This window comes from Salarias fasciatus, chromosome 15 (assembly GCF_902148845.1).
Source record: "Salarias fasciatus chromosome 15, fSalaFa1.1, whole genome shotgun sequence".
NCBI classification, from domain to species: domain Eukaryota; kingdom Metazoa; phylum Chordata; class Actinopteri; order Blenniiformes; family Blenniidae; genus Salarias; species Salarias fasciatus.
This window is the reverse complement of record NC_043759.1, coordinates 14,205,937-14,226,358: the sequence shown is the minus strand read 5'-3', so window position 1 is coordinate 14,226,358 and position 20,422 is coordinate 14,205,937. Positions and strand designations below refer to the sequence as shown.

The following is a 20,422-nucleotide window of genomic DNA, read 5'->3' as shown; positions in this document are numbered from 1 at the left end:
GCATTCCTGCCCCGTTCCTGTTACTTTGTACTGAATGAGAACAAATTCTCAGACTCAAAATAAGACAAGCAGCACAGATCCCTTCCAGTTTTCCCATCCTTGCGTCCACTGAATGAATTCCAGCCGTTTTAAATCCCGCGCTCGTCCCCCCCCTGCAGTGCTACCTGTTCCACATGTACGTGGGCGTGAGAGCCGGAGGCGGGATCGGAGACGAGCTGGAGGACCCGGCCGGAGATCCCTACGAGCTCTACCGCATCCTGTTCGACATCACCTTCTTCTTCTTCGTCATCGTCATCCTGCTGGCCATCATCCAGGGTACCTCAAGTCCCCTCGCAACGCTACCCCCGTTTGAAACCTCCTGGTTCTGTGTTCATGTTACGAGGCACAAATTCATCATGAAAAAGTCAATGTTTGACGCTTTAATTTTCTTTGCATTCAAAATTCTTTGCAACAGTTGACTGACCGTGTACATTCAGTGCATGTTTTCATTCACTGTCATGAATGTTGCCACTTCCTTCAGGTCTGATCATCGACGCCTTCGGTGAGCTGAGAGACCAGCAGGAGCAGGTGAAGGAGGACATGGAGGTAAGAATCGGTACCAACGCTCACCAGGCGGTTTTCAGCATTTTCCTGATTAAAAATGTAATCAACGGTAATCTTCAGATTTCATCGTCCGGGCTCTGTTCACTCTGTAACCTTCTTCTTCCTCATTCAGACCAAATGTTTCATCTGTGGCATTGGGAACGACTACTTCGACCGGACACCTCACGGGTTTGAAACCCACACCCTACAAGAGCACAACTTAGCCAACTACCTGTAAGTGCAGCATTAAAGTAGAACAAACAGAAATCCCCCGCCGGCGCAGGGTTTCAGTGTTTCTGACCACTCGCCCCCTCCCTCCTCGTGTCGCAGGTTCTTCCTGATGTACCTGATCAACAAGGACGAGACGGAGCACACGGGTCAGGTACGTGACGGGTTTCAGAACTCATGTCTGCGACCGACCTCAAGATAAGAAAGCGAGAACAGGAAGGTTACCGAGTCCCAACTCCAGGTTTACTTACGCAACACATCCAGTGGGCTGAGATGTTGCACAAGTGCAGGAAGGAGGGAGAACGCGTGGGCTCGCTTTGACTTTTCTTATATTAACTTTTCATTGCACCTGAGATTTGAGTCGTCTTTTCTTTGTTCGATGCCCTTACATTTAGCAAAAAGGGAAACTTGAAGTTACACCAAAGAAAGAGCGAGATTCAGCTTCTCCTGGAGAATAAATCCAAGCCAAGACCAACCACTGACTTGGATCCCTAATTTTTTTTAATTAAAGATGTGAGGAGGAGGGAAAGACTTTGAGCTCAGTAATTGGCAATTAAATGAAGGCAACATAAAAAGGCAGTTTGGTGTCATTCGTGTCTAATTTCATTTGGCAGTTTTATCAAATTATATGAAATGTTCTCACTCAGAAGAAAGATTTTGATTCTATATGTGGCATTTTGCAAGCGCTAAAACCATTTAATGGTTTTATATTGCAGTATATATTTTTTTAAATGAGGAAATGCACTTTGCTAGAAACCAGAATTTCTCTTAAACTATCTTTTTTTTTTGTTTGCTCCAATTGTGACTTACAGCTGAAAAATCACCAAAATCAAAGTACAGTAATGTTTGTTTACCGTCAGGCGCAGCGATGAACTGTTGCCGAGCAACCGGTTTCCCCAGATGAGTTAGATCGTACGGAAACCGGTGCATTTCTGACCTTAACGAAATACTCAATTGCTTGGAAAAAATGAGCCCTTAAGAGGAACATCTGACTGTTTTCATGTGAGGTCTTTCCTGAAAAGAAACAATTCAGTCACTTAGCAGAAAGAGTTGGCTTCGTCTGTTTAAATGGTATTAAACTCAAATGTGCTTGTCACAATTGGGAAGTGTGTATTGTTTTCTTGCCTTTTTTTTTTTTGTCGTAAGCCGTTTGAGAGCCGTCTGGAGATGCTTTTGACACATTTGAGGCAGAAATACCAACAATATGTCACTGTTGTTTCCTCTAATCCACACAGTGTGATTTGTTGAATTTATTTGCAGATTAAAAGCTCCAAAAATATTTATTTTTGTCTTACGAAAGCATTATGCACACTATGCTCATGTTTACAGGCATTTTAAACAAAAACCCTGTTCTTTGTGTGTTCTCTTATGTCAGGAAAGGATGAATTTGCAGGAAATGCGTCATGCCGTCAAAAAATCTGAGGAATGTTTCCGACACGTTGTTGGAAACGGCAACTTCTTCTTTGAAAACACTTGTGTTAAGCTGAAGCATTTTCTTCCGTCTGCAGGAGTCTTACGTTTGGAAGATGTACCAGGAGCGATGCTGGGACTTCTTCCCGACTGGAGACTGCTTCCGGAAGCAATACGAGGACCAGCTGGGTTAGAGTGGGCAGCCTCGTCTGCTGCCCTGAACGCCCCCTCTCTCTACTTTCCTTCTATCCGAAAGAGACGCTGAACTGAATTTCACCCTGTTAACAGAAACTGAACACGCTGCCATGGTGTCAAAAAAAAAAAAAAAAAAAAAAAAAAAAAGAGAAGAAAGAACACAACTTGGAACGAATTCTGATTGAGACACACAAACACACACTGATCCGAAGACGTACAGCTCATGATTGGACGTTTTGCGTTTGTGCATTCGAGCCCTCTTTTTCTCGTGACTGAAAAATCGCCACGACGCCTCTTTTATGCAGATCTTTCGGTTTGATCCTGACTCACATTGCCTTTTCACCTGCTTAACCTGTTGCACAATTTGTTGGTGTGTAAACATCTGATGTGTGAGTGTGTGTGTGTGTGAAGGGTTACAGCATGACTAATGAATGTCTGAATATGCACAATTTCTAGATTTACCGCCGGGATGTTTAGTGTCACTTTGCTTCCGACCCAGCTGGCAGGACGTGTGCCGTTCGTGTTGATCCAGTGAAAAACACTGAATGAAAGCAGTCAGACCCGATTTGCCTTTTTTTTTTTTTAAACCGGTTCAAATCGGTCGGCTGAAGCCAAGATGGTTCTTCCAAGAGGACCAGAGGTCACTTCTTCACTTTTAGGTGTTTATTAAGTGCCGATGTGCCTTATGAGAAACTATGCAATGCAAAGAAATCGACTCATTGTTCTCCCTCCCGACACAAGCAGTGCTCTAGTTCTGGATTAGTTTGAAGCTAGTTTCTGTGGCTTTTAAAATTTAGAACGTGAGACATTTGTTGTATAAAATCTAGAAAAAAAAAAGCCTTGTGTAAATGTTGCTTAGTTTGGTTTTGTTCCAAAAGTGTGGTGTCTTTGCCCGCCTGCACTTCTTTCCACAGTAGAAACCGAGACAAACAGTTCAAGGATTTATTGACGACAAACTGCTATTGTATGGCCATTTGTATGTAATGTAGTCGCTTTGGTAAAAACCTGCATTTCTTTTGAAGAGGGAGGAGAAATGAATAAAGTAACTGACGCAATAAACCAAATGTGTCGTTTGTGACCCGTTTCGGTATCGGTCGCTCCTGCGGCGCGTAACTTTCACAATCTCACAAAGAACAGAGACTTCCTTTTCTGAGGGAACATTCTGACACATTCTCATGAATGTTGGAAACATACCGTTACCGCCTCTCCAAAACACATTGTCTCTCTCTGGTTCAAGAAGACTAAAGGGGAAAGAAGAGTGAGCGAGAGAAACCTCACACCGATCCTCCAGGAACTTGTGCGCCGTGTGGAAAACTTGGTGCAGTTTCTATATTTATCCGCCGGCCGAGTGTTTCCCTGCTGGTCAGGAGATCATGCTATCCAGCCAGTCCTCCAGGTCCTCCTCCGTCATCTCCTGCTTTGCAGGCGTGCCATCTTTGTCTTTAACCTCTTCCATCTTCTCATTCTGAACCTCCTCTTTTACCTCCTTGCAGGCTGGAAATAAAAAAAAAACAAAAACAAATCAGCATTCATTGAGTTTTACTTTGACATTAAAATACATGGAACGTGTTTTATCCAGACTGAAATCAACAAACTCGACCTAAACTCCTACAACATGCGTGTTCTGGTATGTATGGTAATCTCTACTGATTCTAAAATCGAGTGTAAACATTCAGATTTGCTGTTTAGGTCCGAGTTATCTGCTGGACTCCTCAGCAGATCTGGGCTGTTGCCAGGCAACCAGCAAAAATCCAGCCAAGAAAGAGTCCAGCACAAAGGAGCTCGGAAAAAAAAAAGGCAATTTGTCATTTTCCTGCTTCAATTATACACAAATATATGTAGTTATTAGTGAATTTCAAGGCGCTGCTATGCAGCTCTTACAATAATTTTCTCTGAAGTAACAAAGTCCAGTGAGAGACGAATCCGGTTTGTCCAATGCCATAAATTTATTGTCCTTTGGAAAGAGTCTGGACAACTTTTTCTGCAGCTGCAGGCGTGAATGGAGAGAGAGAGGTCGACGAAGAACAGTCATTCTCTACTTAAGCAGAAGTGCAAATACTTTTAGTGAAAAACTTTTCACTTAAAGCAAAAACTCAGTTATTTGAAGGACGTTTTCAACGTCGGTCTGTATTCTTCAAACGGTTTTCTTCAATGAGGCCCTGAGTGGAGGACTCGCTGCTGCTCTCAATCTCCTTGTGGCACCTCTCCTCTGTGTGGCTTCCTGCCTCGTCTGTTTTATTTTCTGACTTTTTTTCCCCCATCTTTTATGACCATAGCACTCCCATCTGTCCACTAAAGGTCACATCGGTCTTCGTGTTGGGCACGCATACATTTTTCGTTCTCTCTCAAATAAAAATGGAATTTTAAAAAGTGACACAGCCAGGATTAAAAGAGCTTGAGGAAAAACTCACATGTCGTCTCTGGAGCAGCGTCGTCCCGATCCGCGCCGCTGTCCGTCTGCTCCTGTGCATCGTGGGAGAGCGGTTTCTGTAAAGCGAGGAGCTGCTCCAGCTCTTCATCAGCGTCTTCCTCCTGTGCGGCGGCAGAGGGAACCTGGGAGCCCAAAACCTCCGGGACCGTCTGGTCGGTGCTGAGATTTCTGAACGCTGTGACCGGAGGAGTGAACCTGGAAGCTTTGGGGACGTCGGGCTTTGGAGCGAGGGGCATGGCGGGGAGCTCTGCTGGCGTCGAGACCTGAAACGTTCACGTGAGGTACAGTTTACTGAACACAGTCAGCTCAGTTAAACAATCCACACTTTCACTCTTCACCTCCTTGAGTGATGCCAGAAGCCTTTGATTTTTATCTAAGCTGCAATGAATATCAAACTTTATAACCGATGTTAACTTGCGTAAATGAGCACAGGATTTCAAAACAACATCCCTCCTGACTCCTCATACACCAATTTATCCAAGTCAGACCAGCAGGGGGCAGGAGCCCACCCCAGGACCCCTGGGAAGGCAGAGGGTGGACTGTGGACAGAGGGGACAGCCTCACACAGAGCTCCAAAGCTCCTACCTGAACCAGCTCAGCCTCCAGGTTGAGTCTCTGGTGAAGAGGCAGCTGCTGAAGAGTCTGAGCGAGAGCGGGAAGGTCCAGGACCACCGCAGACATCTGCAGAGCGCGCAGGGAGAGGAGAGCAGCTGAGAGCAGCGACCCTGCAACAGCAACGCTCCGACTGGTTGAACCACAGGTTTACCTGACTGGTTGCGAATGGATTCATCTCCCAGTCTTTTTCTTCTGAAAACCGGAACTGAGAGAAGGAATTTCCTGAAAGAGGCACAGAAATAGAGTTTCAAATAACGAGTGTAGAATCTCCCCGACCGCCTGCCTGGAATGAAGCCAGAGCACCAAGTATCTGCATCAGTTTATCAATAAAACCAGAACCAGAGCAGTGTTTCTGAGAGCCGAGCCAGTGACATTCACAGCTTTAAATATCTAACATGACTGTCGATACACACCGCTGGTGTTCATATGTGCTTAGGTTTCCACTGTACATGAGTATATATATATGTAAAAAAAAATGAATGCAATGTAAAAGTTACATTTATTACACATACACTCACATAAAAATGATGCATAAAAAAAGTGCTTTCAAATGATAATTTTGATATGCTAATAACAGAGTGGTGATATGGAAAAAGGGGGTCGAGTTTCTTAAAGTTTGCATCCAAAAAAAATCCAAATAGAGTTGCACAGCTGCTGTCTCTCTGTTGTTGGTTTTAACATTAACTAAGTGGTCACTATATAATTTAACTCCTGTTTACCAGAGGAGGATCACCTCCTCACCTGAAAGACGCTGAAATCAACATATAGTGATATATGTTACTATATGACTATAGTCATGACTATAGTCATATAGTAACAAATAAACACCATCTTTTTTTAAATGAAATACTGGGATGCAATGAAACAATTAATTATGACTATTTGGTTGCAAATTCCCTCATTGATTAAATCTTAATAATCAGGCACCAATATCATTGCTATGTTATTTCGACAGCATTAACGCTCACCGCTGCATTTCTGATATCTAAACTAGACAAAAATCGGAAACCGGTTACTTCTTATTGGAAAATTACAGTTAATGCAGAGGAATTTAATCATGGTCCTGAGAGTTTTAAATGTTTATGTGGCGTCAACACACCTGAATGTCATGGTTGAACCATCAGTCCTTCAATCAGGCGTGCTGGAAGAGGGAGATTTCTAAGACTGTGTGTTCTGTGTTATTTTAATACTGCAGAACAAGTGTCTAATATGTAATTTTATCTTAGAGTGTCCTCTCACCTCAGCATAACACAGTTATTGTAGCAGATTTTCAGTTTCAGCTGTTGATCAGTGCAAGAGCTAAAGCAGCATCAACATGTCGCCGCCTCTCACATTAACAGCCTGAATCCTCCTGGGACCACAGAGACGGTACCCATGTTTTATTACTGAGCCACACTCGCCGTGCAGACGTCCCAACATTTTCGGCAGAGCCGGACCGAGAGAGAACAAATGAGAAAATGGCCCAGATGGCTCGATGAGGGTTTTTTGGAGAGAGGTGCGGCGGCACCAGGAGCGCCGAGCCGAAACACGACGGCCGCTCCGGCGAGGACTCGGTGTCGGATGTGAAGCACCACTCGGGAAGCTCCTCTCTCCAACACTACAGGCGCGAGTCGCTCCTGGTGAAACAACAAGCCACTCGTGGGTATTTTTAAATAATATAATCAAAGTCTATCTTTGTTCAAAACGGAAGTCAGAAATGCGAAATGGTGCGAGTGGCTGAAGCAACGGTCGTTCTGTCTTTGAGTGGGAAGCGTTTGCCTTCAGATTTCTATAAGAATCTTTCGTCAATGGAAAATTCCATTTTTTATCTGTCATGCTGTGCAAATAATTTTATGTTAACGTCAATGTGACTGACTTTTCTTCATTCAAAAAAAGTTGGTCCAGAATTGGAACTAATCTGCAGTTATGTGTAGGAGGTGAGAAGAACCAGAACCAGCTGATAAACCGGTAAAATCCAGATGCAGCAGTGGTAAAAAAAATAAAAATAAATAAAAAAACCGAGTTGGAGAAACACAATTAAAAGCTGTGGTCGTACAATGTAGCTCTTACAGAGAGACACAAGTGTTTCAGAGGTGGATCGAGGGTTTTTCACACAAAACATAATGTGACCATGAGTGGAAGGCAACAAGTCCACTAAAGGAGGCATATTAAATCCACACAAAAACACAGTTTGGACCATTGTAGTGTGGTTTTATTTTATTCATCTTTTCATTTCAAATCAAAAGAAAAAAAGTTGGGATTTTTTTTTTTAAAGAGTAAAAAGATCAAGTAATATTTCTGCTTTTATTATCTACATCTGAAAGGGGTTAAAGGAGATTTCAGCTTTCTCAACTTCAGTTTGGAAACTTTCTTCTGCATTTTGTATTTTCACTCTCAATTTCCTGACTTGACTTCAAAATTTGGAATGAAATCAAGTCATCTTGAGGAACTCTTCCCATAACAAATAAACAATAAATAAACCAATACTAATAATAAACCACACCACTAAGCTATCTATCAATGGAAATGAAAGAGGCAATCATCCAGATCAGAGCAAGCTGATCTCAAACAGCGATCAGGTGCTGCAGCTCGCACTGGAGGCTGACGGGTCGAGCGCAGACGGCGGCGGGCCTGCCAGCCGCAGATGGACGCTCGGCGGGGGACCTGACTGAGGAGCTGCAGTCAGTCGCAGCCTCTCACTTCGTCCCTCTGCCCTCTGCGCATTGTATTGCCGATACTTGGCCGCCGGGCGCGGGCGCGGCCGTCAGCACCATCTGCGGTTGGCCTTGATTGCCGGGCTGCGCGGCGCGAGGAGGAGGTCAGCGAGGAGGAGCTGCAGGAGGGCGTTTTGTCTGCGGGCCGAGTCCCCGCTGCCAAACAGAGGCGATTCGTGAATAGAAGCATTATCGGGGCTACAATGACTGCGAGGAAAACGGACAACGGGACACATTGGGAATGTCAGCTTTATGTGACAGCTGATGGGGCGGATGCCTTTATGTCGGGGCTGTTATCAGTAAGAGAGGTTGAGTTTTTTTTTTTCCCCCCCCCTAACCTCCACTGGGAAAGATCTGAGCTCGTAAAAGCTGGATTTTAGTGGACGTGAAATCAATTTTCACTTTCGCTGGTTGTGTCTTAAGCAGATTGCTGACAATACGTTGAGGAAAAGGTGGCTCTCGGTTAAAGATACCATCAGGGAACGGGCAGACGCGGCCCATCCGCAACCAGCTGCATCAGGTGCAGCCTAAGTCTCAACTTATAAACCATTTACAAGAAAACCAGGTATGTTATAACATGACAGCAGAACAATGAAAAAAACCGATGTTGGGGATAAGACTACAATACAACATCTCTGACTGCAACGAGTCGCTTTGTATCATGAAATGAATGAAATAGTCCTAACAACTAAAATTTCAGTTTGCTTCTTACTTTTAGTCATGATGGAAAATGTTGCAGAGCCGCTGTCTCTGTTCCATTCACTTAACTTAAAGAGAAGATAGTATTATCTGTTACTATTTCACTAAAACCCTGTTTATTAGAGTAAGGTTGTCTCATAGATCCTGAGATGACTCAGGCTTTCCAACAGCAACATGAAACGATATTTGTATTTCTCTTCCTCACAGAGTTGTATACCAGCGCTGCTGTGCCTTTTCATACATCCTTCCAAAATGACCAAATTCTGCCAGATGTTACTTTGAGATGATAATATGTACTGCGACTGGGGGGAGGCGCTTTACAAATCACTGGGGGTTTTCTGGATAAAGTTGGAGGAGAGCTTTGCTTAGCTAACTGAAGATTTGCCGATCCCCAAAACGAAATCCCCAAACTATTGACGACTATGCCGCCGATTCATAATAACCAAAACCATCCCTGTGAGTCTACAGATCCAGCACTTCCTCAGCGAGGATGGAAACAAAGCGGAGCAACAAATTTCTCTTTCAGCTGTAATTTGTGATTCATGGTGAAGTGAAGGAAAACCCTGAATTACTGCGTCATTCAGAAGTCATTATGTGCGCTCCAGTGTTAATGGAACAGCTGCGGGGCCCGGCGTTCCCTGGGCGCCTCGCTTCAATCCTCCCACTTTACTGCTGGTCGCTGATCCGAACTGGTTCTGCTATGAAAGGTGAATCTCCATCGAGGTGAAACTCTCCCCTGATAGTCGCTGAAGTGAAACACTCGGGCCCTTTCACTCCCTTTCCGGAAAGAGGAAGGCTCTTTCTCTGTTTAATATCTTCTCAGGCTCTAATCCTGCTCTCCTTCCACCTCCTCCTCCTCCTCCTCCACCTGCTCCATCTCCATCAGTCCGGCACACAGAAGTGCTGACAGTGGAGATCTGCCTCCCTCCTACAGCTCACAGCGCAGTGTCCTCCTGATCAGTGTCTGTGGAGAGAGCGTGGCAGGTAGTTTGTATGCACTGACAACCATGGCAACAGCTGCCAGAGAGGATGAGGGAAACTTCTGTCAAAGCTCCAGAAGACACAAAGAGAAACGACTGGAGAGGGAGGAGGAGGAGGAGTCGGTGAGGAAGACAGCGAGGCGAGCATGTGAGGGGATCACAAGGAGAAATAATGAGAGCGAAAAGCAGACTTTTCCACTCCGCTTGTCCATACGGACGTCCAGCCTGAACTCCTGAAGGAGTGTTTTTGGAGCGAGTGATTACCACCCAACAGGTGTCGTCCACTCCATTTGCACCGCACTTAAATTAAATCTGATCAATAAATCGAAGGCGTTCGTTGAAGAAAGATTTCTTTCATTGGTATGCCTCGATGCGATTGACCTGCGAGCTGCACAGGGTTCGCCGAGCCTTCGTGGTTATTCAGCTCAGATCAGGACAAAGCGGTAGGGGATGAATGAAGGGGTGATAGAAGTAAAACTCCAGGACGCAGGAATTAATCCAACTTAAGCAGCAATCAAGTCAAATCTACTGGATTGTTTTCAAGCTGTAGCCTGGGCCATCTCTCAGATAATCCCAGAGATGTTTTTGTGAAGCAGACTGATCGATAGGGAGCGTGAGCTGGATCAGACGCGGTGAGGCAGGTCAGTTTTCCTGAGACAAATCATTTGAACCATTGCTCCAGTGTTAGAAATGTTCACGTTAATTTCCAGGCATTTCTCCAGCTCATCGTTTCTACTGAAACTGTGTAGCCGGAGACGGTTTATCAAACCTCTCCTGGGTATTTCCCGTCACTCTCAGATTATTTTATCTGGAAATGATTCACTTTGGAAACACTTCCCATCTCGCGCAGGAATTCGGCGAACTATTCCTCTGACTGTCTGTGTTGCCGGTGGAGCGCAGCTCCGCTGCTCACACCACTGATTAAAGATCCATCCGTTGCTCGGATGATTGTCGAAGTACTTCAGTGGCAGTCGGGCTGGTAAACCCATGTGAGTTCCTCCTCGGTGAATAAACACTGCATTACTCATGCGGCGTGCTAAGTGGCTGCGCTGCATTGTGTAACTCCTGTATAATGTGGTATCCTGTCTCTTGACATTTTGCTGGCTGAACCCCCATATTAACAAACGAGACTTTTTTTTTTTTTTTTTTTTTAATCCCCCCTCTCCTGTAACTCCGGCTTCTCTGAGCTATCTCTGGCCCGCTAATGGCGAGTCTCGCACTCATCTTTTATATTTGGGATGTGCTGCTCGCTCTTGCCGGCCTGGCTCCTGCCTTTCTGTTCTGCTTTGCTCTTTCCGCGCTCCACTCAGCTCCACTCCGCTTTCACCTCGCCGCTGTTCAGCCTCACCTCTCTCCTCCGTTCCGCTCGAGTCGGGATAAAGATAAGCCGCGCTCCATCCGAGGCACCTTGTTATGAACGCGGTAAAGGATCAGTAGGAAAGGTGAGCAGGAAGTGTGAAGTGGAGACAGGACGGGCCTTCTTCTGAGTGAGAACCAGACGGACTCCTGGTTTTATCCTGCTGAAGTAGGACCGACGCCACGCCGAACACATAAATACTGACATTTACGTGCCGACAGATCACACTTCTTTGACAGATGTGAACATTTATTGTGTTGCAGCCAAGGCCGCACAACATGTGAGATAAAACAATGTCGAGTACTAAGAATGTAAAGCTCCTTGTGGAAAATAAGCAATTAACTTTAAGATGTTAACGTTTTCTTGTTTTTTGAGCGGCCCGACTTGGTCTGTTGATGATTTGGGGGTTAAAACTGAATGGGCGTTGCATGAAAACAATACATGTTGCAGCGGATATTGTGATGATGATAAATTTACCACACACTAAAATTCTTTCCACACGCAACACAACATGAACCATTTCCATTATGAGTGCGTCCCTATTCCGAAAAGCTTTTTGTTTCCTCCTTTAGGGGCAGAATTCACAGCTGTTATCTGTTTTCTATTGTTTTTATCTTTTCGGTGCGTGCACTTATGTTTTTTCGGTAGCTTTTTGAGCCTTTTCACAATAAACATTCACATGACTGGACTTGTTTCAACACAAAACCAGCTATTTGGCATTTCAGTGACCTTTTTTGAAATATGACTGACATTAATAATCGACAGTGCAAAACACATCACCGCTGCAGCCTAATAGGATGAGTCCGACGTCAAAACACTGCATTTCAAACAGCGCAGATGCAAATATTTTTGTTGGCGTGTGGGCTGAATATGAGTTTATAAAAAGACAAACGAGAGGGAAGAATTCTCTCGCTCCCCGTCTGATTCTGCTTCACTGTGACGAACGGCACTTCAACCTTGAGCCAGAAAAAGCAAAATACGTCAAGAAGCGTCGACGATTCTACGTCGAGTCGACAGAAAGATTCATGTTTGCCCATGAGACGCTATTCGCAACAGAAAGCGACAGTTTCCACTCCCTTCTATGTTCGGGGATAAAACAGAATAAGTCCGGTGGGTCATCTTCTCTCTGTCCGTGTGTCAAAGTGCCCTTGAGCAAGAAGCTGAGCCCCGTCATGGCCGCTGTCACCACTGCAGCCTGAGTGTGTGAATTATTATGTGCATAAATAGATTAATGCGGCTGATCACATTAAGCATGTTTGACGATGGTTAAGTGGTCATTTATATTCTACATGTAAAGTCCATTTACCCTTTAGAGAGTGGGCGGCTACGCATTACTTTATAATGAAATTCCAAAACTATTTAAAAAAAAAACCCACCATGAATAAATATGCAATGTAACAATATAACATTGAAAATAAAATTATAAGTCTGACAACATTCATTTAGTCATGTTTGTGCGTGACGCTCTTTTTAATCTATCGATGTGCTCAATAGTCTTTGGGTAATGAATAGTTAAGTCTTTTGCTTGTGCATTCATTTTTTTCCTTCATAATTCAATAAGCCACTTGTTAATTATGGAACTGTTGGATAATTTGAGCAATTAATGATATTATATTACCATAACATTGGTCGGTTTGTTATGCACTCTTGTTTTCCTGCCACTCATTGGGGCTCCAGATTCTGGTTTGGAAATTGGACAAGTTTCTTTTTTTTTGTAGCATTCCAATAGATTTATTTGAAATTACCGTTGAGGCTACAGATAAATTAGTCACCAGGAACATCCTGAATTAATCTCCATACAAATGGCATGAATATCCAGCCTTAATCCTGCAGGAGCCTGTTGCCCTGCCTGTGGCTCCCAGAGCGCCTGGGCGCGATGCCGACGTACGTCAGCTGACGCAAGCGCCGCAAACACCACCGACTCACTGTTGGCCACACCTTCTGTACACACCTTTGAAGGCAGGGCCAGGGTGGCGGTGAAACGCTCTGAGTTTAATCAATCGGCTTTCTTTCTCACCACGGTGAAGAGACGCAGGAGGGACTGCTGCTCAGTCTCCTGAACGCCTGCAGTGAAATGTTGACTTTATGTGACTGAGAGAGAAGTAGCGAGACTCTGCGACCTCCCCCCCCTTCCTCCTCTGTTTGAGCAGAGTTATAATATGCGATCAGTGAATGATTACTTCTCTTTTAAACTGGCAGTCGAGGCAGATCGGCACTTGATAAGAGGAAATAAAGCCAAGCAGCTCATAGAGGACTTACAAGTGTTATTACAGCCGCGATAAATCCAATCTGATGGTTGGCAGAGAGGCAGGGTGGGAACTGCGAGCAACAGGGCAGGGAGGCGAGAAGTTTAGATAGACTTCGGAAAATGTGGTGTAAAACGCCACTGAGACGAACTTCCTGCTCCAGATCGTCTTCCTGAGAGCAGCGGCGCCTGCAGCTTACTCCCTGTCACGCCTTTTTAACCAAACCAATTAGCCTAACATGACATGGCGCCGAAACCCGCGATGCGTCGATAAATCACTGTCTGTGCTAATTGCAATTAAAATCCCGAGCAAACCAGGCGAGACAATAAAGTGGGCTTAAGCTATTTACTCTTAACTTTTAATGGTGATTGTACCAGCCTGTTTTTTTTTTTTTTTTATGTCAAAGTCATATCGGAGGAGCTCCAATCCGCTCGGGACCTCCTCCTCATTATTCATGTCTTGTTTTTTTTTTTTTTTTTTTTTCTCCCCCCCAGAGTGTGGTGCAGCTTGTTTGGAGGAATGAGGCTGAAGCACTTCCTCACTTCCTCACCCATCCATCATATTCACATTCCCTCACAATACTGTTCTGTTACATGTTGTTTTCCAGTGAGCAGCAGATGAGGTTCCTTCATCTGTATATAGAATTAAGGCCTGCGGTGTCAAAGAGAAATGTGTGGTGTATTAAATTGTCCTGCTGGTAAAGCACTTGAGCGGTTGGCCGTCTATAATAGCCACTTCAATCACTGCAATTGAAGACTGAGCTCACAATAATTTTGCAATTAAACGCCTTTACCGAGGGGGGAGCGTGACAAACAAACAACTTGGAAACGATTCATACGGCAGAAATGCAAATTACTGGCAACAAATGGTCACACTGAGCTCAGAATATGATTTATTGGAATAAAATAATTTTAAAAACTACTGATATATAACTGTGCAGAAGTGCCTCACAGAGTTCTTAGTCGGGCTGAGGACAATACGTTCCATAAATGAAAAAATGAACTATTAGATTAAATTTTTTTTTTTCATGTTTGAGAAATAATCAGTGTTCTGTTACAACGAAACAGCCCTTTGACAAGTATGGTTGATTGAAAATATGAGCAGGTATTAAAACATGGCTGTGTTGTGTGAATCTAATGGTACAAACACCTTGAATCACAGACTGCCAATTGTCCTGGTAACTCTCCACGTCTGATCCTGTCTCATTAGCTGCCGCCGCCGCCGCCGCCGCTGACAGAAGCACGGTCTGAGAGTGCAAGGACATCTGGGTCCCTCATTAAAGAGCGAAGAAGCCTCACCTCCACTAATAAAAGGCCAATCCTCATCTAAAAATGGGTCGATAATGTTAAACAAGCATATAATACGTCTTTATGACACTGCTGGCTGCCGTCTCTCAATATTTTATGAGTGATGCAAAATGGACAAAGCCACCATGAACCAGCACGAAGGGATAAACTGAAAGTGTGAGGCGTAAAAGAAAAAGGTTAAATCCTAAAATGTGAGATTTCTTTTTTCTCACAGGCGAAAGCATGACTGATGTTTCTTCCGTCTTTGAAAAACGGCTTTCAAAAGGTCAGAGGAAGATAAGAACAATGCACCCACTGGCAGCTAAATAAAGACTGACTGGTGGATGGCCTTAAATAAGCACACAACTGCCAGAAAGCATGAACGTTGGAGCCCTGCGAAAGCCTGAGCGGATGAAAAGTGACAGCGACCACAGCCCTGAAATCCAAACAAGACTTCCAGAGCAGCCGCCCCGGCTGAAGCGCTCACTCCGCAAATCTCAAATCCAAGTTCCTCTCTCCTTCTGAATTCATCAAAAGACTCTCGAGACTGTCCGCAGTTCGGCTGAATCACAGGGTTGCACCGTGTCGTACACCAAACACACACACACACACACACACACACACACACACACACACACACACACACACACACACACACACACACACACACACACACACCGCCACCTGCACTCTGTAAAGCGCGCAGACAGATACAGTGTGCAGGACCGCTCACCGCGCAGGAAGAGAGCTCCAGCCGGAGGGAAAAATCTGAGTGTTGAGCTCTGGGGAAAGTTTATAACTTCTGCAGCAAGGATTTGAAAAAAAAAAAATGACTGAAAGCAAATCCAGTGTGAAACTCAGTAAATCTTGACAGATTTTGAAACAACTGCTCTGAAACTAAGTCAACTAAGTGCAACTCAAGTGCATTATTCCACGTTCAGCCTCGCATTATGGAGAACATAAAACACATGAGCTGCATCGCTTCGTCCTCGTCCTGCTTTGAAGACTGGATTAATAGACGTACAGCAGCTCGGAGCTGAAAACACGTTCAGCGTGGATGATGTGAGGAACCACTTTCCGGTAATATCGATACTGACATCGTTATCTACATGACCACACTGCACAGATGCCGTGCGGTCACACAGCGGTCCGATGATCAATGAAGAAGTGGACCCGTAATTGGCAATTATCCAAGGTATTGGACACTTTCTCAGCTTTTCTGTTCGTAACAATCTCATACTTTCCTCTGAAAAGTGGATTTACCGTGCGGTAAACTAAATAATTGAAACAACAGAAGTTTAAAACACTCAAGTGAGAAGAAGAAGGTTTTTCCTAGATAATCTCGTATCGTTTATTCAATATTATGCTGAGGTTAGATTTCAGTTCACAGGTTCAGAGAGAACCCCGGTGCATTTAATAATAACTGGTTCTTCTACTGATACTCACCGGTCAGCGGTGACCACCTGCTCAATATTATGTATGTGTGAACAACAGATGACCGACGTGCCTCTGATATTCATGCAATTGTCCATTTATGCAGTGATTCCTTCCAGAATCATGAGATGCAGGTAAACGTGTATCATTTGAAGTTCAGTCTTTTACGTACCGTGAGTGGCGATTATGTGAAAATGTCATCTCACCATTACTATTAAACTGGCTCAGATTCTTCCACTTTCCCCTATCTAACAAGTCAACGTTGAAGACAAAATTAAAATTCATCTGCTGTCGAGTGTATCCCACACACACCGTGGTAAACAGATAAATGACTGTTTTTCTCTGCTCCCTTCCGTGGTCGTCATGTTAGGACAGATCATTAGAGGAAATATCACAAAGCTAATCTTCAATTAGAGCTCATTTAAATGCAACTTTAAGCAAGGGTCATCCTGGTTTGTTAATGCCGGCAGAGTGTTGACACAAAATTAGATGCATATTATTTGGCATTCGCGGGGAGCAAAAAGACCGTTTGACTGATGACGGGTGCTACGTTCTTTAGCCTCAGCTAATGAGCAGTGCGCATTGACATCGAACGCAAGAAAAATGCTGAAGCATCTGGTCCAAAGCTGTATGTGCCTTCATTATCAGCGCTGCTATTGTTATTTACCACAAGCCAAGCAACACAGTTGTGGGAGGTGTGGAGCACACAGAGCAATTATCTTTAATTGAGGCAGGGAATCACACCATTAAATGACTAATTTGTTGTCCTTTAGAAACCAGCCTTTCCAAAAATCTGCCTTGGTTTTCAGGGATTTCATGATTTTTTCCCCCTCTGCTCTGACATAGTTATATACAATTTGTTTGGGGGGGGGGGCATCTCTAGCCAACCCCAATGTCAATACCTTAACAACTTTGGCGGCTCAGACAAAGCTAACCTGCATTTTGGGGAATTTTACACCAGACTCTCTGATGTAGGAAGTTTTCTGTTCAATGCCTCCATTACAACAGTACACAGCTTTCCATGTATATAATCTGAGGTTCAGCAATCGACGTGAGCCTGCAGCCTTCCTAGAGAAGCTAGGACATTTGAATCGAGGAGCAGAGATCGTTTCACACTGATTTTAATTGGAAAGTGACCTGGCATCGCTGCACGAAACTCAACTCAGGATTACTGAGGTTTTTCAGCTGAGGTGTGTTTTGTAATAAATCAATCGTTTCAAAACAAAGAGCTTCTTGCCCACACGCCTGTCTGAGTTGTGTGCACTGTGGGTATCAGCGAAAACGAGAACGTCAACAACTAGTAAGACCAGTCTGTAAGGCAGATGTTTGGAGAATAACTACATAATGTGGATTTGTCAGGGAAGATATTTAGAAAATACTTTTAAAATTTGGCTTCTGCTGAGAGTCCTAATCAAGTCTGCAGGGTACTGATGAGCTTGCTGTTGGATGTGAACTTGTTTGTTGTTTATTGCTCTAATTCTGATCCTTTCCTCTCAGTATCCACTAAAGTTACCACCTCGGATCTGTTGGAGTCTGTCTGTTATTTCCTTTCATATTTATTTCATTCTTTAGTGTCATTAGGTTGTTGTTGGTTCGAGTTTGGAAAAAGCCATTCTGTGAAAAGTTACTGGGTACTCTGGTCCTATTGCAAACCCTGTTTGATCTTAATTGGTGACACTAAATTGCCCATCGTTGTAAATGTGTGTATGTTTGTCCATTTCTCTGTGTTTGGAAACCAGTGGGATATACCAATACAAACTGTGTTAATCTAACAAGTCATACGTCGTCAAATAGCCGGCCAGTGAACAGTCACACCTCTAATATAGGCAGCATATATATATTGTATATATAAATATATATTGTATTTTCATTTTTTAATCAACATCCCCTGCATGTATTTCTAGAAAATCTAATAGATGGATCTCAGCATTTCATTAAACCTGATCATTTACATTTAAGCTTTAAAATCACACGGTTGGTGGAAACTCCATTCTTCTCCCATCGTTCACTAAAACCTAATGTAGCTCACATTCAAAGTAAGAAGGGTGGTTAACAGCACCACCATACAGCCCTGGTGTCACAGCGATCATGTGTGTAGGTGGAAGACTGTGATGTGTCTGATCTACATGAATGTACCCGTGGGCTTCATTACGCTGGCTCCCCGAGGAAAACCGTGCACACGCCTCATCAATACCAAAAGGATAACAATAGAGTGGGGCTCAGTGATCCCCAGAAACATGTCAGATACGTTCACATCAAGGCAAACTCTTCTAAAGACAAACACGAGCCCAGTGTTTTGCAGAAGAGTTCAATCACGGGGAGCGAAGATCAATCGGCAGACGAATTCTTCAGCTTTTCAGGAAGAGTCTGAGTTCTGAAGGAGTCACGGAAATGGCGGCTCTTCAGTTGGAGATTGTGTGGGCTGATGGGGAGAGATGGGCTCATGATAAATATATATTCTCCACTTCAATACCAACAAACTGGAAAAAAAAAACACTTTTTTAAAGCTTCTCACGTTGCTGGAGCAAAAATCAAATACTCCTATGTAAATTTAAAACTCATTAGGTATAAACACAAGCCCATTAGAGATTAGTTTATCAAAACTACTGGCGATTTATGTATTTAATTTGATTACTGTCACTGAAAAATGAAGAGGAAAAAACACAAAGCAGTGAATTTGCATTGGTTGAACATTCCACCCACACTTAACCAACGACTGTCCTAAAAAAACCACAACATGAAACAAACAGCAGCGGCATCCAGCATCTCTGGACAGGAGCCGTTTCCTCTCACATGTTGTACAGTCAGTGAATTCAATAAACAACAGTTTTTCACACAGGCTTCTACAAAAACTCTTTGCTCCAAACAATAAGATGCAAAGCTGTAAATACATTTAAAAGTGTTCATTTCTACATGCGCTATATGAAGAAAACATAACACACCAACTGAAATTTGTAATTCCACAAATCCTTTCATCCCCATCAAGTCATGGCGGATAAGTTATAGCATCCATACTTGTCATAACCGTAACTCACAGACCGTTTACGATATCATAAAGATGTCCAAAAACCACCGGCACACAGAGTAGTAAAGATTTTATGAACATATACTAGTGACTACGGTTGGAGCTCAAAGCTTCCTCACAGGAGAGATCCACCAGAGCCTCGTAACGATGCTTCTGCAAAGCGACTGTAAGACGGACAACGGGGAGCGTCGGACTCCTGGAGAAAGTTTTTCGCCGATCGATACTCCCAACAGTCACACTGCACGATAATGGCAGCAACAGCTTCTGACCTGAGTCTGGTATGGTCGCTTTCTCGGAGCTAATGAGGGATTTTACAGAGCCACACGGTCAGCCGAGGCTCCTCCGCTGCAACAGCAGTGTGTATCGTCTTCAAATGATCCCAGGAAAGGAGTCACACAGCCTGACACCAATCATGGTGGACATGATGCCACTGCCACATGATAATAACACACTTTCTGTGTTACTTGTGGCTTGGAACAAACTGCCAGAGCAAATCAGAGAAGCATCTCTAGACAGATTCAAGAAGCAGCTCAAGTGTATTTGTGTATTTACACAAAAGACATTATCTCTGTAGTTGAGGTGGAGGGGTGATGGAGTCCATTCAGGTTCCCTAAGGCTGAAGATAGAGTACTTAGACTGCTTCGTCGCATTGCAAACACTTGCATTCACTCCTAAGGACAATTTTAGTGTCACCAATTAGATTCAAGTGCATGTTTTTGGATTCTGGGAAGAAACCGGACTGCCTGGGGAAAATTCTGAGAACAGTGAGAACATGCAAACGGCACAACAAAAAGGCCCAGACCTCATAAAGCTAATACATTTTTTTGTTTAATATTGATGCCAGGGTCAGGGCTCGGGTTCCAGATACCATCAAATATGATCCACAACTAAGATTTTCAAGTCCACACAATCAGACTATGTGATGAGCTGAGAGCAAATTTCTTTGTTTTATGACTGTGGCGCCACAAACCAAACAGCCTTGAACATCAGCTACAGTGAAGCGTCAAAGTATACAATAGCGGCAGAAACGGGGATGTAATCTTTACTCACAAAAGAATAAACTCAGCTTCATCCGTCTATAAATGAGCCGGAATATTTTGTACTGCCTTTAACTAAAGTAACAAACAGACACACAAATGAGCTTTTCTGCCTCGTTTCATCAATGAGAGACGGGAAGTATAAAATATTCGTCAACTAAACACAGAAAAAAGCAGTGACTCAAAGCATGTTGATTGTGCAGA

At 43.8% G+C, this 20,422-nt stretch overlaps 2 protein-coding genes across 2 annotated transcripts in view; one reads left to right on the top strand and one right to left on the bottom strand.

Moving 5' to 3' along the window:
- The window catches only part of ryr3 (ryanodine receptor 3), a 104,768-nt gene extending 102,073 nt beyond the window's left edge, over window positions 1–2,695 (top strand). Inside the window, exons 103-107 of the mRNA XM_030110457.1 lie at window positions 159–315; window positions 521–585; window positions 716–816; window positions 913–964; window positions 2,319–2,695. Of these exons, the coding sequence (XP_029966317.1) occupies window positions 159–315; window positions 521–585; window positions 716–816; window positions 913–964; window positions 2,319–2,414 (471 nt within the window). The 3' untranslated portion in view covers window positions 2,415–2,695. The remainder of the gene's footprint in view (window positions 1–158; window positions 316–520; window positions 586–715; window positions 817–912; window positions 965–2,318) is intronic.
- aven (apoptosis, caspase activation inhibitor) overlaps window positions 2,328–20,422 on the bottom strand; it is a 32,439-nt gene continuing 14,344 nt past the window's right edge. Inside the window, exons 3-6 of the mRNA XM_030110460.1 lie at window positions 5,613–5,683; window positions 5,432–5,527; window positions 4,827–5,109; window positions 2,328–3,909 (exon numbers count right to left, since the gene is read on the bottom strand). Of these exons, the coding sequence (XP_029966320.1) occupies window positions 3,779–3,909; window positions 4,827–5,109; window positions 5,432–5,527; window positions 5,613–5,683 (581 nt within the window). The 3' untranslated portion in view covers window positions 2,328–3,778. The remainder of the gene's footprint in view (window positions 3,910–4,826; window positions 5,110–5,431; window positions 5,528–5,612; window positions 5,684–20,422) is intronic.